An 18,975-nucleotide genomic window follows, 5' to 3' on the forward strand; every position below is an offset into this window, starting at 1 on the left:
CCTAACCAGCTCAGCTAATAACTCACTGTGTGACTAAAGGCTGGTTATTTTTCTCTGTGGGGCTCAGTTTCTCTACAGGTTGAGCACCCCAATCCAAAATGCTCTGAAATCTGAAATTTTTTGACCACTGAGACAACATTCAAGGGATATGCTCATTAGACATCTCAGATTTCAAATTACTGGATTAGGGATGCTCAAGCAGTATATATTCTGCAAATATTGCAAATTATGAAATAATCCAAAACATTTCTGGTATCAAGCACTTCAGATACGGGATAGTCAACCTGTATCAGTAAATGAGAGGATTATATACAACTCTTGGTAATGGATTCAACACTTAGCTCTCATTTATCAGGTATGGGGTTTAGAGGATAACAGACCCAGGTTTCAGTTCTGGATATGCCACTTAACAGCTGTGTATGTGGGACCCAAGGCAATTTACTTAATCTTTCTGAGTCTCAATTTCCTCATCTGTGAAATGGGGCATAAAAATAGTACTCTCCTAGAGCTATTACATAGATTAAGTAAGATATTATAAGTAAAGCACTTAGCACAATGCCTATGGTGCAATGAAGGCTCTATGAATGATAGCTTTGATACAGAAACAAGTATCTGCACTGCTTAAAGTTATCTGTCTTTAATTCTCAGTGGCTTCTGGGTGCAAGGTAATTTTGCATACCAGTCAGAGGCTTCCAGGAACAATGTTCTGAAATACTCATTAAAAATAGGTCTTCCTCAAGCAGGTCTCTCTTCAATGGAGCTCCTCCCTGATCCTTTTTGCCAAGGCAGCATAAATCACTCCCCGCTTTGTGTTCTGAGTGCACCCCTTGACTGCAGAATTCATCATCTGATAGCTGCTAAACCACCACCCTCCCGCTTCAGTAAGGGTAGGATTCTGCTTATTTACTGATTCCCAACCAGCATGATGCCTGAGACACACACAAGATACTCATTCATATCTGATGGACATATTACACATGGCTCTGTAGAAGTTAAATGCTTAATGCTATAGTTTGGATGTTTACCCTCTCCAAAGCTGATGTTGAAATGTGATCCTCAATGCTGGAGGCAGGTCCTAAAGGGAGGTATTTGGATCAGGGGGCAGATCCCTCATGAGTAGATTAACGTGGGGCAGGGGCAAGGGAGGTGGGTCAATGAGTTTTGCTTCCTCTTTCTGTACGTGATCTCTGTGCATGCTGGCTCCCCTTGCCTTCCACCATGAGTGGAAGCAGTCTGAGGCCCTCACCAGAAAAAGATGTTGGTGCTATGCTTCTTGTACAGACAAATTATGAGCCACATAAACCCCTCTGCTTTATAAATTGCCTAGCCTCAGGTATTCTTTTATAGCAACACAAAACAGACTAGGACACTTAATAAGGAGCTTTTTATTAACTCTGCATACCTATGACAACTTTCATTTGTAATAGCTTGGTTATCTTTCTCTCCCACTAGACTGTAAGCTCTTCAAGGGAAAGGGCCAAGTCCTATTCATCTCTGAAAGCCTGGCCCATAGCAGGCATTCAATATATGCTGGCTGAATTAATTAATTAATGGCCACAGAAGAGCTGACTAACACTAGAATGAGCTGCCCCGAGAGGCTGTGTGTTCTCAGTCATGACTATGAAACCATAGCTGGAAGACCACTTGGCAGGAATACTGTCCCGTGACTCTCGCCAGAGATGAAGGATAGAATGGACTAAAGACCATTCCAGCTCAGAGATGTGAAAACACTTGGCTACCAGGGAGCTCCAAATGACAACACACAAGAAGGTCCCTGTGGTTCTGACCAGTGCTTTATTTTGTGGAAAGCAGTAATTACACTGTATTTCTCCAAACTTTAGGAGATTGGAAAGTGATGGAAGGTCTGCAGATGAGGGTCCTGGGGGTGGGCAGTTCTCAGTTAACCAAATACAGAGGGATATAAGTTTAAGAGTGGGATTTGAAATTGGCAAGAGGTCCCTAGATAATTTCCTGTGTCACCTGAAAAGTTAAGTCACTTCATCCTAGATCTAGACAGTAACACCCACTTCCACTGCAAACCGCACAAATAGCTAAAATGAACTGGAAGGAGAAAGGAATGCTCAGAGCTTCTACCTACACAGAACTCAATTCTATCTCCTAATTACAGACAGACACACTTTGTATATGTAAGCTCCAGGGTTAGAAGGTGCAGGAAAAACAGACATACCTGCCCTAGAAGAGATTGTGGTCTCATAGGGAGTTAAGAAAAACAGTCAATATGGGGTGTGATCAATGCTATGGCAAGAGGAGCACATTAAAACACATTGGAAATCTGGGAAGAAAGCTTACTTCCAGCAGCAGGCATCCAGTGGAGCAAGAGAATCTGATGAAAGCTACGGACCCATTTTGCATGCAATTTCAGGGATTTATAAACTCCTTGAAACTCAATTCTCAGTCTTCTCTAAGGCTCCTGTCTCTAAGAGTAAAATGCCCAGATCTAATCTACCTTGCCCACCTTACTTTACCAATGGAGAAACTAAAGCTCGGGAGAGGGAAGCTTCCAGCTCAGGGTCACTCCCAGCCCCAGTGTTTTTCCCACCAAGCCAGTAGTGCTCACATACTTTGGTTCTACTTTCCTTTCTCACAAGGACAATAACCTCAGAACATCACCTCAAGCACGGAAACAGATTTGGAGACCAGGGTGAGATTCATCATCAAAAAGGCCTCTCTCCATATACAAATAAACCTTTAAGCTTGAAGCAGTTCTCCCCATCTCTACAGTCCTGTCTACTCCCAAACCCTCATCCCATAAATGCCCCTCTTGAAATAACTTTCCTCTAGGCCTCTCCCCAGCTCAAGGACATTCAGTAGGACCCCACTGACTAAAGAACAAACTGACAAGACCTTCCATGACATGGTTCCAAGATGCTTCTCAGGTCTTATTTTCCCTAACACCCCTTCTCCCACCCCATGCCCCCACGCCATCTCCTCCAGCCAAATGGAACACTCTTCATGTTCACTCACACTTATCCTTAAGTATGGCATGCCTTCCCCTTCCATCCAAAACCTGCCTGCCTTTCAAGGTCCAGCCTTGATCTGGAGTGACCAGGCTCCATCTCAGGTCCTGACCTGTTCTGTGTGCCATCCCCTCTTTCCCCAAGGCAGACCAGTGACATTTCTCTTCTTACCCTTATTTTAGTCCTTCTATTTGTTGCCTCAAGTGCCACCGTTTTCTGTTCACTTTAAAAAACTCATATGGAAATTCTGAGGACCTCTGAAAATGCCTGTTTTTCCTGGTAATAGTAATAATAATAATAGCAGCCCTAAGGAGCCAAGTGGAATGTATTTTACTATCCAAGTAGTTTGGCCCAACTTCAGAGAGGAGGGCTGCCTAGACCGCTAGAAATAAAGCTTTGATTAACTAAAAGCTTTCCAAGGAACCTAAGAAAGCAGCGGTGGTCTAATCTACAAAGTCTTAGGTTGGCATTCTCTATTTACCGAAACAGTAAATCAACTTACAGGTCTTGTATCAGGCCTCAGAGGTAAGAGGATGCAACCCTTTCGTCCCTCTCCTTTCACTCCTACTTAAGGCCTGTGCTACATCATTCTCTGCAGTGAGTGAACTCTTGGTTCTCAGAGATCAAGATACCTAGTCAACCCCTTCACCCTGGCAATGGCGACAAGGAGGCTCAGAGGAAAGGCAGCACTTGCTCAGGTTCAGAACCCACCAACTGGTTCCAGTTTGGATGCTCTAACTACCACCATGTACTTTAAAAATCCTCTTATTTCTACTAAGACAGGTTCACTAACGGAGCCCAGAACAGGCCAGGGGATGTGTTTGGAGGAAGGAACTCACGATAGCCTTGGTGGTTTTCTCAGTCCGGTCCTTGGCAAGGTTAACACCACAGCTGGGACAAATCCGAGGTTTGTGCCTGTTGGTGTAGACATAGCTACAAGAGGGATTCTTGCACTTTCCCCGGCCTCTTGATGTAGCCAGGCCCAAATCCTAAAAAAGTAACACCAATGTTCAATTCTACAAAAATTAAGTTAAACCTGGGCAGAACCCAGAACCAGAATGAGCAGCTGCCAGTAAATCAGAGAAGAAAGTGGCAAATGCAAACCAGATTCAGCCTAACTTCAAGAGCCTTAACCTTTTCTGCAGTTAACCCTTTTACTTTTAATACAGGCTGTAAATTTTTGGCAAATCCAGTCCAGTCCTTCCCTATCTGTGAAACAAGAGAGTTGACTCTCGATGGTCAGAAACTCAAATGCCTTCAGGGTCCAGGCAATTGGTGGAGTAAAGCAGGTCTGTTTAAACAAAGAGTACTAGAGACTGGTGAACTAAAGAGTTCAGGCCCTGCCTAAAGACAAACTGTGACTTATGGACTATTAAAGCTCAAAGCTCTAGCATCTAAGCTCCTATGATAAGTTACTATCTAATCAGCAGAAGAGAGGGTCTACTCAGGGGTAGTTCCCCCTAAATGGTAAATCTAGTTGACTCCTGTAGCCAAAGGGAGTGGTGAGAGAAGGCACGGAAAAGGTAGTGATTATATTTAGGTCACGGGAGAAAGAAACCTGAGCAGATCTCCAGGATAAGAGACACATTCTCCTTAGGGATCAGGTCAGGCCAGACATTAACCCATCACATTGTGCTGTCTTGTTTGCTACTGAATCCCCAGCACAGATCCTGGCACAGAATATGTGCTCAATAAATATTTTTTGAAGGAATGAATGACCCTTTCTGAACCTGTCTGCCATTATGAGGCAAGAATTTTTAAAAATCTAGCTGTTCTCTCAAAATCTGTTCATCTTAATCAAATCAGCTAGAGAAACTGCCAAAAGACATCTGGCGGGTTGACACTTTAAGCATCAACAGAATTAGAGAATGTTGAGAGCGACAGATGTCCCAAAGATGTCTAAACCAATGCAGCATTTTACAAATAGTGAAACTGAGGACCACAGAAGGAAAGAATCTTGCCCAGGGGCATATGGCATGCTAGCAGCAGAGCCAGAACTCCTTTGGACCAGGTCTCTCAGCTGCCTAGCATTTATTTCCCTGCTCTATGCTGCCTGCCCTACAAAAGGGTGATCCCAATGTCACACATTTGTCCATTAGGATGTTAATATGTGTTATGTTAAAAATAAAGGGAAAACCCTGTGGGAAACACTAGGCTAAACAAAATAAGCTGCTTTACTAAAGTACTTCTCTATTTTACTTTAAGATACTTGTGTTGAACTGGACTCTGTTTTAGGGAGAAACAGGCAATGTCGCCTAAACGTAACTGTGGAACACCCTTTCTAAGCTAAAAGGTTCCAAGACAGCTAAATGTTAAATCTGGACTGGATTCTCATCTCTGGCAACTCTCAATAAAAATACACTAATCTCAGCTGTCCTACACTTTATAAATCTCACCTGGAAAGAGACCAAAACAACCCAGCAGATTGATCCAGTAGCTATCATTTGCATCAGGGATGGGATCTTCAGCATTAACAATCTATACCTGACCCTGTTCTCCCTCCCAGCTACCACCACCCTCTCCCCCAGCCTCCTACTGACTTTCAACCACAAAATCAAAACAACCTCCATGTCAACCCACCACCACCTAGCTGCATACTTACCAATGTGACAGTGCAGCTGTACTTATATGAAGGAAACATATCCGGCTTGACCTCCACAACTTTCACCTGAGAAGTCCTGTTGGATGGGCCACTTGGTAGCTGTGGATCAGAACAAATTGTTTAGTGCTTTTGAACTTTAGCCAAACTCCTGAGGTCCCATGACCTGAAACGACTTGAGGGAATGCTTTCCTGGGGAATTTGTAGAGCTATTCTCCAAATGAGCCCTCTGGACTTGGCAGTCACCAGCCCACCAAAGGCTGAGTGTCATGTTCAAGTCCAGGGCTTGCCACATGCTTCTGTGCAGTTTCTAATACCATGTATTAGAAACACCATGAATCAGATTTACAACTACTACTGAGTTATAAAAGCACATAATAGCTTTAATACACATAAATACATGATTGAACAACTTTGCATAGAAAGACGTCTGAAAGACTATTCACTAAAATGTCACAGGGTAAGAGGACAATCACGGTTGTTTCTCCCTCTTTACCACTATCTACAAAATTTTCTTTTTTTTTTTTTTGGTAGCGATGTGGGTCTCACTATGTTGCCCAGGCTGGTCTTGAACTGCTGGACTCAAGCAATCCTCCCACCTCAGCCTCCCAAAGTGCTGGGATTACAGGCATGAGCCACCATGCCTGGCCTCAAATGTTTTATAAGGAATGTATATTTTACTTATATAGCTAAAAAAACCACGAAAGATAAAGCATACGAAATTAAAATTATTCTATAATAATGAATTTAAGTTGATTTTCAGAATATCTCATGTACCTCTTTACTGGTTTAAGACTAGGGAAAGAGCTTGTGGCTTTTAACAAATACCCAATGTCACCAATCAAAAGCAAACTATTTACACAGAAGACTGGGATTTACCCAAGTAACAGAGTGTACATGAAGGGAATCTAGGGGCTGGAAATCTACAAAACTACCGACGCTAACCAGATACCTTCCTTCTACACCGCAAGATCACACATACACCCAGAGCTGCCACATCTGTGCGGAAAACAAAACAGTTCTCAAAGTAAAAGCCAGTTGATATTCCTGTCAGGGCAAATGTAAAACTGTTAAAGAAAGGAAGTTAACTGACAAAGAACACATGACAAGGGAGATGGCAGACCCGTTCTCCTATTCAAACCTGGTCCATGACACAGTTTTCAAACTACAGGTCACAATCCAATGAGGTGTCATAACATTAATTTAATGGGTTGAAACCAGCATTTTGCAAATAGGAATGAGAAAAAAAAAAAGTGACTGCATATAGTAAGGGCACAGCTTCATTAAACCTTTAGTATATATGTTTACTGGGCAGTAATAAAAAATATGCCTGTTACTGAGGGTCATGATCAAAAGCTTGAAAAATGCTAACTTAGGAAATTTTGAGAGATCCTTTTATAGCTCACAAGTATGACGATCTGGTATTCATGCACATGGGTGAGATGTGCCTCCCTCAAACCTCATTATAACGTCAGCACATTACCCATTTGACGTGAAAAAAAAAAAACAAAAAACTTGATAAGTATTCTAGCTACATACAGCCAAAAAACCAACCAACCAACCCCACTAATCCATGGAATTTGGACACGCAGAAAATTTTTAATATCTGTATCACTAAATGAAGTGAAAAATGTAAGCCACAAAGTAGTATATGGAGTAAGAGCCAAGTTTCTGATTTTTAAAAAACTGTATTAAAAAATAAACACACACAAATTCAGGAAAAGACCTGAAAGCACATTGGATGGTCATTCTGGGTGGCAGGATCATGAGGGACTTTTCTTTCTCCTTTACCTGAATTTTCTATATTTTCTAGAACCATGCATTCATTTTTAAAACGAAGCTAAAGAGACATGACAACTAAATGTTAATATCTGATCCTAGACTGGATCACAGACTGGAGAAAAATATGCTATATAAAGGAACTGTCCTAGAATAGGAGGGGCTTTAAAAATATACAATAAAATAAAGAAGACACTGGGTGAGGTGGCTAATGCCTGTAATCCCAGTACTTTGGGAGGCCGAGGAGGGAAGAGGATCACTTAAGGCCAGGAGTTTGAGATCAGCCTGGGCAACATAGCAAGAGATCCCGTTTCTACCAAAAAAATTTTAAAATTAGCTTGGTATGGTGGTGCCTGCCTGTGTACCCAGCTACTCAGGAGGCTGAGTTGGGAGGATTCCTTGAGCCCAGGAGTTCGAGGCTGCAGTGAGCTATGATTGCACCACTGCACTCTGGCCTGGGCAACAAAGCAAGACCTTGTTTCCGTGGAAAAAAAAAAAAAAAAAAAAAAAAAAATTGGGTCCGTGAAAAGAAAATAAATCTTGGGGCCCCCAAATCTCTATGCTAAATGGAAAAGTCAAGCTGGGAACTGCTTGGGGCCAACCTGCCTCCCATTCTATTCAAAGTCACCCTCTGCACACTGAGATAAATGCGTATCTGACTGCCTCCCTTGGAAACGCTAATCAGAAACTCAGAAGGATGCAACCACTTGTCTCTTATCTACCTATAACCTAGAAGCCCCCTCCCTGCTTTGAGTCTTCCTGTCTTTGCTTCCAGTTGTCCTGCCTTTCCAGACTGAACCAATGTTCATCTTGTGTATGTTGACTGATGTCTCCCTAGAATGTATAAAACCAAACCGTGCTCTGACCACCTTGGGCACATGTCATCAGGACCTCCTGAGGCTGTGTCCCAGGTGCACGTCCTCAATTTTGGCAAAATAAGCTTTCTAAATTAACTGAGACCTGTCTCAGATTTTCAGGGTTCACAGGTCAAATTGACACAATTTGGAATATGAATGGGAGAATAAAGATATACATCAATGTTTCAGTAAAAGAATATCCCTATTCTAGGCCGGGTGTGGTGGCTCATGCCTGTAATCCCAGCACTTTGGGAGGCTGAGGTGGGTGGATCACCTGAGGTCAGGAGTTCAAGGCCAGCCTGGCCAACATGGTGAAACCCCATTATCTACCGACAATACAAAAGTTAGCCGGGCGTGGTGGTGTGCTCCTATAATCCCAGCTACTCAGGAAAGGCTGAGGCAGGAGAACCACTTGAACCCAGGAGGTGGAGGTTGCAGTGAGCCAAGATTGTGCCACTGTACTCCAGCCTGGGTGACAGAGTGAGACCCTGCCACCAAAAAAAAAAAAAAAAAAAAAAAATCCCTATTCTTATGAAACACACAAACAAGCATAAAGGCATAACTTACCCTATAATGTGTATTTTACACACATGCATGTGTACACACCCACACATGGTGGGGGAACACACATGAACATAAAAGAGCAAAATGGGTTAATACATTAACAATAGGTCACTATGAGTAAAGAGTATATGGGTGTTCTCTGTACTATTTTTATTTTTGTGACTTTTTTGTAAGTTATAAATTATTTCTAAGTAAAAGGTTTAAAAACATGTATTCACTTGTTTTAAGTTTTAAGAAATTACTTAAAAAACAGATAAATCATTCATGTTTACCTCCTCCCAGACGTCTGCCAATGTGTAAGAACTGGGATCTGCCTTTACCTATAGCTTTGATACATTAAATGGAAGCAGCCAGACCCTCAAACAGCTCCCACTCTGGAAAATGGGCCTTACCTTCACCTCACCAGGGCCAGATGGCTGTTGAATGGGCTGGCCCAGCTGCTTCAGTGTGCTTGGCTTCAGACCACAAGTCCTCACAGAGGGAGTGTTATCTGAGAGAACCAGGAGCCAAACTGGTGACTTAAGTGCATTCAGAGTCTCCCCAAGTCTCTATGTCCGTTCTCAACCCCCCACTCCTGTCCCTTTCCTGTCAGACAGCCCCTCCATCCCAGGTATGCCCCAGCCCTTACCACTCAGGGAAAAGGCCTGCCTGGCCCTGGGCAGTCCCATGCTGCTGCCTCGCCCCACATTAACTGGGGCTGGCAAAATTGCTCTCATGGGTCTTGCTGCAGCCAGTAATGAGGGCTTGCCCCGTGCTCTGCCTTTAAGCTCTGGAGCTCTGGACCCAGGGGTAAGCAGGTCAACTCTGAAAAGAGTAAGAAGACAAATCTGGAAATTCTGAAACAAAGGGAAGAAAACCAAAGTGCAATCTCTATATAGTGCTTTATTAGAGGACAGTATTGGGGTTAAACTGTCAAGCTTTAGACAGATTGAGTTCAAATTCAACCACTAAATAGCTGTGTGGCCCTGGACAAGTAATTTCATTCTTCTGTTAACTTCAAGTTTCTAATATGTAAAATGAAACAGTAATTACCTATACATTATGGAGTCATTGCGAAGACACAGAAGTGTAAAACAATGTCTATAGCGTGTAATGCCAATCGCTATTATAGCTATAACATCTAATCTACCTCTAGTTAGAGCATATACTTATGACAGCAGCTTAGAGACCCTAGAGAACAGAGTCCAATGTTTGCTTCATCTTTGCAGCACCAATGTTGAGCACAGGGCCTACATCACAGAGTAGGCCTCAATAAACATTTGCTAGAGTGATTTATGTGTCTCAAACAAAAGGTCTAAAGCGCACAGCTTCATCCTTTAAATATACAAAATCATCGCCAAAGTATATTGCTACATGATTTTTTTTAAAAAAAGCAAGATGGGGCCGGGCGCAGTAGCTCACGCCTGTAATCCCAGCACTTTGGGAGGCCAAGGCGGGCAGATCACAAGGTCAGGAGATCAAGACCATCCTGGCTAACATGGTGAAACTCCATCTCTACTAAAAATACAAAAAATTAGCTGGGCGTGGTGGCAGGTGCCTGTAGTCTCAGCTACTCGGGAGGCTGAGGCAGGAGAATGGCATGGACCCGGGAGGCAGAGCTTGCAGTGAGACGAGATGGTGCCACTGCACTCCAGCATGGGCGACAGAGTGAGATTCCATCCCAAAAAAAAGCAAGATGTATTTGGGAGGCCAAGGCGGGCAGATCACCTGAGCCCAGGAGTTCAAGACCAGTCTGGGCAACATGGCAAAACCCCATCTCTACAAAAAAAAAAAAAAAAAAATACAAAAATTAGCCAGGTGTGGTAGTGCGTGCCTGTAGTCCCAGCTACTCCAGAGGCTGAGGTGGGCAGATTGATTGAGCCCGGGAGGGTGAGACTTCAGGGAGCTGTGTTCGCACCACTGCACTCCAGCCTGAATGACAAAGAGAGATCCTGTCTCAAACAATAAAAATAAACATAAAAATAAAAAACAAGATGTAGAAGTATGTATGTTGTGCTATGATTTGTGTTAAAAAAAGTGGGAAAAATATATATATATATACACACACACATACATATTTGTATACCAGGTATACAAGGTATTCTTATTTTTCCAGAAAAAGCAAGCTAAAGTTAAAAGTGGAATTGGCTTCTGGTGTCCATTGCGGGCACAATTGTTACCAGTTGAGAACCACTGATACAAATAAGGGTCTTCAGTTACAAGAACACAGCTTCCTCAGGGAAGGGATACACACAGAATCCAATTAAGCATTTAAGGAGGAAAAGGGGAGAAAAAGATAGTGACTTCCTCTGACTTGCAAGGTACTCGGTTGCATGTTTTATATACAATCTTCAGTTTGTACAGTCAGCTTGTGAGGATAAGATTTTCTAATACCCAACTCAAGATTTTTCAGAGGAGAGAACTGAGGTCAAGAGACATGAAGTGACAATGCCCGAGGTCAAACAGAAGCCAGAAACAGTCAGAACCAGTACTGAGTTCTCTGACCATAAGGCCAGAACTCTTTCTACAGGATGCTTTAATAAAGATTCTCTTTCAAAATCCAGTATCCAGGACTGGTAACTCATAGTTTTAATACTGCCTAGAGCCTATACCAGCAAGACTCTAATAACCGCTTTAGGGAGACTGACAAGAGATGTGTAAGTAATCTGACAGCAGTACATGGATAGCAGAGTCCAGCGGGAAGGGACAATCTTTATATATCTCTAGGCCTTGGTTTCTGTATCTCTAAAACAGGAACCATTGCCTGGTCTCTGCTGCCTCTCTCAGGCATGCTGTATAGACATGGGATAAAACAAACATGGGGCATTTCCAAAGCTGTTATTTTAAATACAACTCTATATTATACAAACACACTGACTTACCCTGTAGGTTTTTTAGGAGCAGGGAGTGGACTGGAGGTACTCATCCCCTCGGATGGTGTTGGTACGTCTGCTCCAGGACTGTCATTGTCAGTTGTCCCCAGAGTGACCCCAGGCTGCACACCACTTTTGACAACTGGCGTCTTAGTGACTGCTGTACCATAATTCCCAGGAGCTTCCTTAACCAAAACATGGGCATCGGAGATGATCACTTCCTCCCACTCACTCTCCTCACCTACTTCTCTGGGAGGAGCTACGTTCAGGAGCTGGCTTACAGCTTCCGAATTCTCCAGAGTCAGTTTGGAGGCATTTTCCTTAGAGGAATTTTGCTCACTGGTGACAGGCTGCTGATTTCTTTTCACCACAGAGCCTTTGGAAGTGACGCCAGAAGCCAATTCCACTTTTACTTTGGCTGGCTTTTCCTAGAAAAATAAGAATACCTTGTATACATAAGGCATTTTACAGTTGATGACATTCACAAACATTCTCTCATTTTTAATAATAAGGAAACTAAGGTCCATGAAAGGAAGAAGTTAACTTAAGGTCTCAAGTGTAAAACTAGCCTGAATCTAAGTCTTCTGGCTACAGGTTCCTTTCACTATAGTATTAAATGCCTTCATTTGAATAAAGCTGTTCATCTTCTAATGAATTCTTATTGAAAAGCTTCTTCAGGTTTCATCAACCAAATGTTGGCATTTTTTAGTTTTACATTTAGTTTGACATTATTCAAAGCCTACTTCTGTGTGTCTAGAAAGAGGGTGACATACTGCCATACAGGGCCGAAAAGCCCTAAGTTGTTCACCTTGGTGGTCCTTTTATGAGATTTAGTTAATCCCAATGTGGCCACAACCTCATGTGGACAGATTCAAATTTTCCCATCTCCTTCGGGAAAAATTCTATTTTTTCTCCCAGATTCTTTAAGGTGAGTCTTAAGAATGACTTACACATGTCACATACTTTGCACTGGATCAAATTAACTCATGCATTGTTATGTGCTACAAATATTCAAACTCACTAAAAATAGCAGCTGCTATTTTAGCTAGACCTGGTTTTAAAAAGTCCTTGGTGTCTTAGCTTTTATCCAATTAGCACTGCAGAGGAAATAACAGTATTATATATATACACATACACTTTTAAAAAATGTTTTTAAATAGTGGTTGTCTTCAGAAAGGTTTTCTACCCACCATGTATATCATGAAGGGCACTGTAAACTAGGAAACATAAAGGCTGGGTTCTATTAAGCTTAGCTCCACTCCTAATTAGTTATGTGGTATAAGGCAAGCTTCAGTTGAATCCTCATTTCCCCTTATGAAATAGCAAAGTGTTGGGCTCTCAGTATTTGTCAACAGGAGCCAGACAGCATTTTGGGTGACCTAATTCTTTAGTGTGTAGGACCTCCCTGCACATTACAGGAAGTTTAGTGTCTGTGCCAATGTCACTAAATTTCAATGTCATTTATCTCCCAGTCGCTTACTATCCAAAAACCCCTCAACATTTCCAAAGCCATCTGCACATTGCACTTCTAGTTCAGAACTGGTAACAGCCAGGCGTCACGGCTCATGCCTGTGATCCTAAGTCTTTGGGAAACTGAGGCAAGAGGATCACCTGAGCCCAGGAGTTCAAGACCAGTTTGGGAAACATGGCAAGACCACATCTCTACCAAAAAAAAGAGCCAGGCATGGTGGTACGCAGGCTGTGTTCCTGTGTTCCCAGCTACTCGAGAGGCTGAGGTGGCAGGATCACTTCACCCCAGGAGGCTGAGGTTGCAGCGAGTTGTATTCATGCCTGGGTGACAGAGCAAGACCCTGTCCCTGTCTGGAAAAAAAAAAAAAAGAGCCAGTAACAGGTGACCTCTTAAGAGCTCTTTGGTAAAGCTTTCTCAGATTCTAACACGTAATAGCCCCTAAGAGTGAGTTAACATGGAGAAAAATTCCAAGTCAAGTGCACAGAGCTTATTTACTGCAGGAGAGGGAAAATTTAGCAGAAAAACACGAGACTAAACTCATTTTTTGAGATAAGATCTTTGAGCAAACACTGCCTACTAAGTAGGCTATTTTAGACAAAAATCACCGCAGAAAGATTGGGTAATTTAAGCAATCTGAGCAAAACAACTCTACCTGGTGATCTCACATTTCACTAACTCAGCCTACTCATTTTAGATGTTACTTTCAAAATTCTGAGGCTGCAGGCTCAGAGAGACCTCAATTGCTGCCATCAAAGAGCCTTAAGAATGAAGCCTTGAGCTAAACAGCCTTATATACTATCTTTTGTTTTATCCAACTCATTGGGAACTATGCCACATATTTCTTGGGCTAATTTTAGCCAGTATGAACTCTAGAACAATACAACAAAAGGTGAGTCATTTCCTGGCTGGCACAAACACACTTGGAGCTTTTAGAGACAAATTATACTTGCTGCCTCAAAAATCAGAATTCAAGAAATCTTATTAATAAATCAGGGGTGTCCAATTTTGGCTTCCCTGGGCCACATTGGAAGAATTGTCTTGAGTCACACATAAAATACACTAACACTAACAATAGCTGATGAGCTTAAAAAAATAAAAATAAAATAATCACACACAAAAAAATATCATAATGTTTTGCTCTTTGAGGAAGACACGGTCGTAGGTGGTGCGGAGCTGCGGTCCGCCCGCTCCTGCCCGCTCCTGCTCCTGACTCACCGCTGTTCTCTCTCGCCAAGGAACAAGTCGGTCAGGAAGCCCGCTGCAGCCAAGGCTTTTAAAGACACCGGAAAAACACCCATGGAGCTGGAGGTGGCAATTCACCGAATTCAAATCACTCTAACGAGCTGCAACATAAAATCCCTGGAGAAGATGTGTGCTGACTTGATCAGAGGAGCAAAGGAAAAGAATCTCAGTGAAAGGATCAGTTCGAATGCCTACCAAGACTTTGAGAATCACTACAAGAAAAACTTGTGGTCAAGGTTCTAAGACATAGGAATGTTTCCATAGGAGAATCCACAAGCAACTAATTGACTTGCACAGTCCTTCTGAGATTAAGCAAATTACTTCCATCAGTACTGAGCCAGGAGTTGAGGTGGAAGTCGCCATTGCAGATGCTTAAGTCAACTATTTTAATACATTGATTACCAGTTGTTAAAAAACAAAAAATCTCAATGTTTTAAGATAGTTTATGAATTTGTGTTGGGCTTCATTCAAAGCCATCCTGGGCCATGGGCTGGACAGGCTTGTCTTACATTCTGCAGCTAAACAGCATAGCAATGCCGGAGAAGTGTGGTTTAGTGGAAAAGGCAATGGGATAATTGGCTGTGTGAATTTAGTACGTCGCTTTTTCAAAATCTATTTTTCCTTAGCTGGAAACTCAAAAGAGTTGAAGTAGCTGATAATCAAAGTCAATTTTATTTCTAAAATTCTAAGTGCATTGATGGTAAAATGTTACCTATCTTCTCTCACTCATTCTGTTTCTATAAGCTTTAGAAATCACAGTATCTACTCTTGACGTGGTAATCCTTGCAAAACACATTGGTAAATTCTGACTTAGCAAGTCAAGACAGGGGGAAGGTAGCTAAGAAAAAAATTGTTTTCTTAGTAAGAGAACCATGGCTCTGAAGTTTTTCAGGCTGGGCACCTCCCAACACTTTGGGAGGCTGAGGCAGGTGGACCACTTGAGGCCAGGAGTTCGACACCAGCCTGGCCAACATGGTGAAATCCCATTTCTACTAAAAATACAAAAAAATCTAGCTGGCTGTGGTGGCACATGCCTGTAATCCCAGCTACTTCGGGAGGCTGAGGCATAAGGATCACTTGAACATGGGAGGTGGAGGTTGCAGTGAGCTGAGATCGTGCCATCCAACCTAGACAATAGAGCAAGACTCTATCTTCAAAAAAAAAAAAAAAAAAAAGTTATTTCAGTTAAAGCCAGGTATGATGGTATGATGTCATATGCCTATAGTACCAGCTACTCAGGAAGCTGAGGCAGGAGGATCACTTGAGACCAAGAATTTGAAATGGGCCTAGGCAACATAGCAAGAGACTCTGTCTCAAAAAAAAAAAAAAAGTTATTTCAAAGTGAAAAAAAAAGCACACATACAAGAAATGAAAAAGAAAGCCACACATACAAGAAATGAAAAAGCCAAAGTAAAAATAGCCTGAAGGCGGGACAAGCCCACAATGATCACTGACAGTCTTTCATGCATAAGCACAGGAAATATGGTCATTTGAGAGACCTGCTTTGCATTGGTCAAGAAAGGTCAAGGAAGATTCTGACTACTATCCAGTTCAATCTCCCCACTGCAGTTAGAGAACTGCCTTTTTGGGGAATACATTGTGAATACACTGATGGCTTCACAGAGGCACATCAGAGAAGATGGCACGAGAGCCTTAGACAAAACCTACTGTGAGACATTAGCACTAGGCCCTTCCTGACAGTATGAAGAGCAATAGTAGGGCTAATTACATTGATGTCTATCATGATGATAGCAGGACATTCACTGAGGAATTAATATGTACCAGAAACTGCCATTTAGTCTATATGGATAATCTTATTTGACCCTGCTAGCATCCCTAATGAAGTAGGTACTAACTTCTATTGACAGATGAGACAAAACTTAAATCCAGGAACAGATATAGAATGTCTTGACCAAGATTACATAGTTAAAAACCTTGGGAAGCAGGGGTCTGAACTGAGGTAGCTAACTCCAGAATTGTGTTCTTAATTATCCTGTTCTGTCTCCTGGAATTAGTGCTACCCTGAACTTAGTCAGAAGCCAAAACACTCATCCAGAGGGCAAAAGTCAGCATCCCAGTATTTCTCAAAGAGATGTGAAAACTGCCCCAGAGAAATTTAAGGTATGCTGCTATACAAGGTTTTTCTACACATACAAGTTTGGACCATGCTGAGTTAAACATGTGATAATCACGATCCTAACCTAAGCCATTTTCACTAAAATAATATCCTCTCTTTCCTTTTCTACCCACCCAAATTCTGTTGATTCTTCAACTCTCTCTCTTCTATAAAACCTTCCCTGTCTGTCCCAGTCCTTATAAATGTCTCTCCTCTCTGAACTAGGTGAGAATTTACTGCCTATTCCATCCATTTTAGCCCTTAAAATGTATAGTTTCATATAAAAAATGTGGCAAGTATGTATGTTTTATCTAGTTCGCACCAAGCATACACAGGTGACAACGTGTTAAACGGAACTTCAGAAGGGCACAGCTGTGATACTCATTTATTTATTGAGTGTCTTCTATGGGCAAAGGCTGTGGGAGATACCAAGGTCATTAAGGAACTCACAATGTGACATAAACAGAAACACTGTTAACTGGCGATGAGTGTTAAATAAAAATGTTAAAGACATATAGATACAGAGAGCTATACATACAGATGGGGGGGATGACAGAAACAAGTAAATGAACATGGTGTAGTAGTTCATGGAAATTATGAAACAGGTACTATTTTTGAAGAATATTTAAAGGTATGATATGTTAAATTAAAGAAAGCAAAATATTATAGTATTGGAGATATCCACGAAAAAATAGAAAGAAAAATAAAAGGGAAAACAGTGCTCACAGTGCTGTAATCCCAGCACTTTGGGAGGCCGAGACAGGAGACTGTTTGAGGCCAGAGCAACAAAGGAAGACCCCATCTCTACTGGGGAAAAAAAAAAAAAAAAAAAGGGAAAGAAGAAGAAAAAAACAGATACAGAACTTATTCACAGAAAAAAAGACTGGAAAGAAGTACATCAAAATGTTAATAATGGCTTTTCTTTGGATGGTATATGAGTTTGGATAACAATTTATTCTATTTTTCTTTTGTATTTTTTAAACAAACTATATACAATGGAAATGATTCACTTGTATAGTCAGACAGTAAAAACAACATGTTAACTTTTTAAAAATCACCTGTTCCTATGGCAAATAGAAAGCCTGCTCTGTGAGGCTTCCAAAGCAGCAACAGCCAATGGACCTTACCTTTGGGATCCACTTCCCTCCTAGGAAGTTACCACAGGTAGGGCACTTAGGTGGCTTGTGCCTGGTGACATATGTAAAGGAGCACCCTGGGCTGGTGCATGTCCCATGGCCCCGGCGGGTATACGTAGTGGTCTGTAAATAAAGAGTACATCAGAATCAACAGAACAATCCAACCTCTCTCAGACTGATGACCACTATAATCACAGCAACACCAGGAGGTCACAAGCCTGTGGAAGGATAACCAATTCATAATCATATCATAAAAGGTCAGTGTTGGAAAGGTCCTACAATACAACAAATTCACTTTTTAGAAATGGAGAAACTAAGTTCAAATGGGGAAAGACAATTGCCCAACATTACAGTTAGGTACCAGAAGAATGAAGAAAGTGACAGTTGCTATGCATTGAGCTAGGCACCACACAGTGCTAAACACTTTATCAATATTTCATTTAATACTCTCAGCAATCATATTAAGTACGTATTATTGCTACTGAGGTTTAAATGCTTTGCCTCAAATCATCAATCAAGGGCAGCGCTAGACCTAGAACCCAGATTTCTCTATTCTTGGCCCAACATTCCTTCTATGCATCCAGCTGCACCCTCTGGCTCTAAATACTTCAAAGAATTTGCTTCATCTTCATTCTTCAGACAACCAAGGACCTGGGATTCAGAATAAAAATAGATCCATAGTCACTGAAAAAATAAGGGCAATTCAGGAGTGTAAGCCACGCCCTATCCTTTGATACTCAACAGAATGTAGTTATTCGCATATTAATATATATAGCCACTGGCTCTTATCATCTCCACTGATCTCCCTTTGAGCAAAATGTATTACAATGGGTTATAATATTTCAGCTACTAATAAAAACGACTCATTCATTAGTCCTGTTCCGCTTCTAGATTAAGGCTGGAAAAAAACCCATTTCTCTGTCATATTTGTTCTGTCACATATGTTTACTCAGCTATTAATCCCAGCTTCCCTAGCCCAGCCAAAACGCAAAAAAACTCCCTTGGGGAAACACCAAACTACCATTAGCTACCTCTGCAAAGAAGCCTAAGGAAAAGGCTTCAATTATGGCTTCCACTTATGACAGTGGTATTAAGTCAAGGATGAGCGTGAAGTGGTATGGCACCAAAAAGAGGAAGACCAGGCTTTGGGTTCCAATTTTGCCACTAATACACTGAATGACCTGGTGGTAAGGGACCTTAACTCTTGGGCCCTGAGTTTCTTCCTCTGTAAAATCACCTGTTCTTCCTATTTTATAGGCGTGTCTTGCTGAGAAAGTGAGATAAGGAATGAGAAAACATTCACTTAGATTCTACATGCTTGTGAGAGACTATTAATACTGGAATATAAAACATCTCTGATCCTTTCTCAGGTTGTGGCCAA

General features: G+C 41.8%; 1 protein-coding gene, 1 non-coding gene and 1 pseudogene across 4 annotated transcripts in view; 2 read left to right on the top strand and 1 right to left on the bottom strand.

The window, feature by feature from the left end:
* HMGXB3 (HMG-box containing 3) overlaps positions 1–18,975 on the bottom strand; it is a 52,574-nt gene that overhangs the window by 16,600 nt on the left and 16,999 nt on the right. For all 3 annotated transcript variants that reach the window (XM_055285654.2, XM_055285656.2, XM_055285655.2), the window contains 6 exons: positions 17,586–17,717; positions 11,639–12,057; positions 9,406–9,581; positions 9,170–9,267; positions 5,581–5,679; positions 3,818–3,967 (listed from right to left, as the gene is read on the bottom strand). In XM_055285654.2, coding sequence (XP_055141629.1) covers positions 3,818–3,967; positions 5,581–5,679; positions 9,170–9,267; positions 9,406–9,581; positions 11,639–12,057; positions 17,586–17,717 — 1,074 coding nt within the window. The remainder of the gene's footprint in view (positions 1–3,817; positions 3,968–5,580; positions 5,680–9,169; positions 9,268–9,405; positions 9,582–11,638; positions 12,058–17,585; positions 17,718–18,975) is intronic.
* LOC129487112 (small nucleolar RNA U13) lies at positions 6,967–7,070 on the top strand. The gene has a single exon (XR_008659233.1). It is a non-coding gene; the product is annotated as a small nucleolar RNA U13 (small nucleolar RNA).
* Positions 13,963–17,310, top strand: LOC129486979 (small ribosomal subunit protein uS10-like; annotated as a pseudogene).

This window comes from Symphalangus syndactylus, chromosome 7 (assembly GCF_028878055.3).
Source record: "Symphalangus syndactylus isolate Jambi chromosome 7, NHGRI_mSymSyn1-v2.1_pri, whole genome shotgun sequence".
Lineage (NCBI taxonomy): Eukaryota > Metazoa > Chordata > Mammalia > Primates > Hylobatidae > Symphalangus > Symphalangus syndactylus.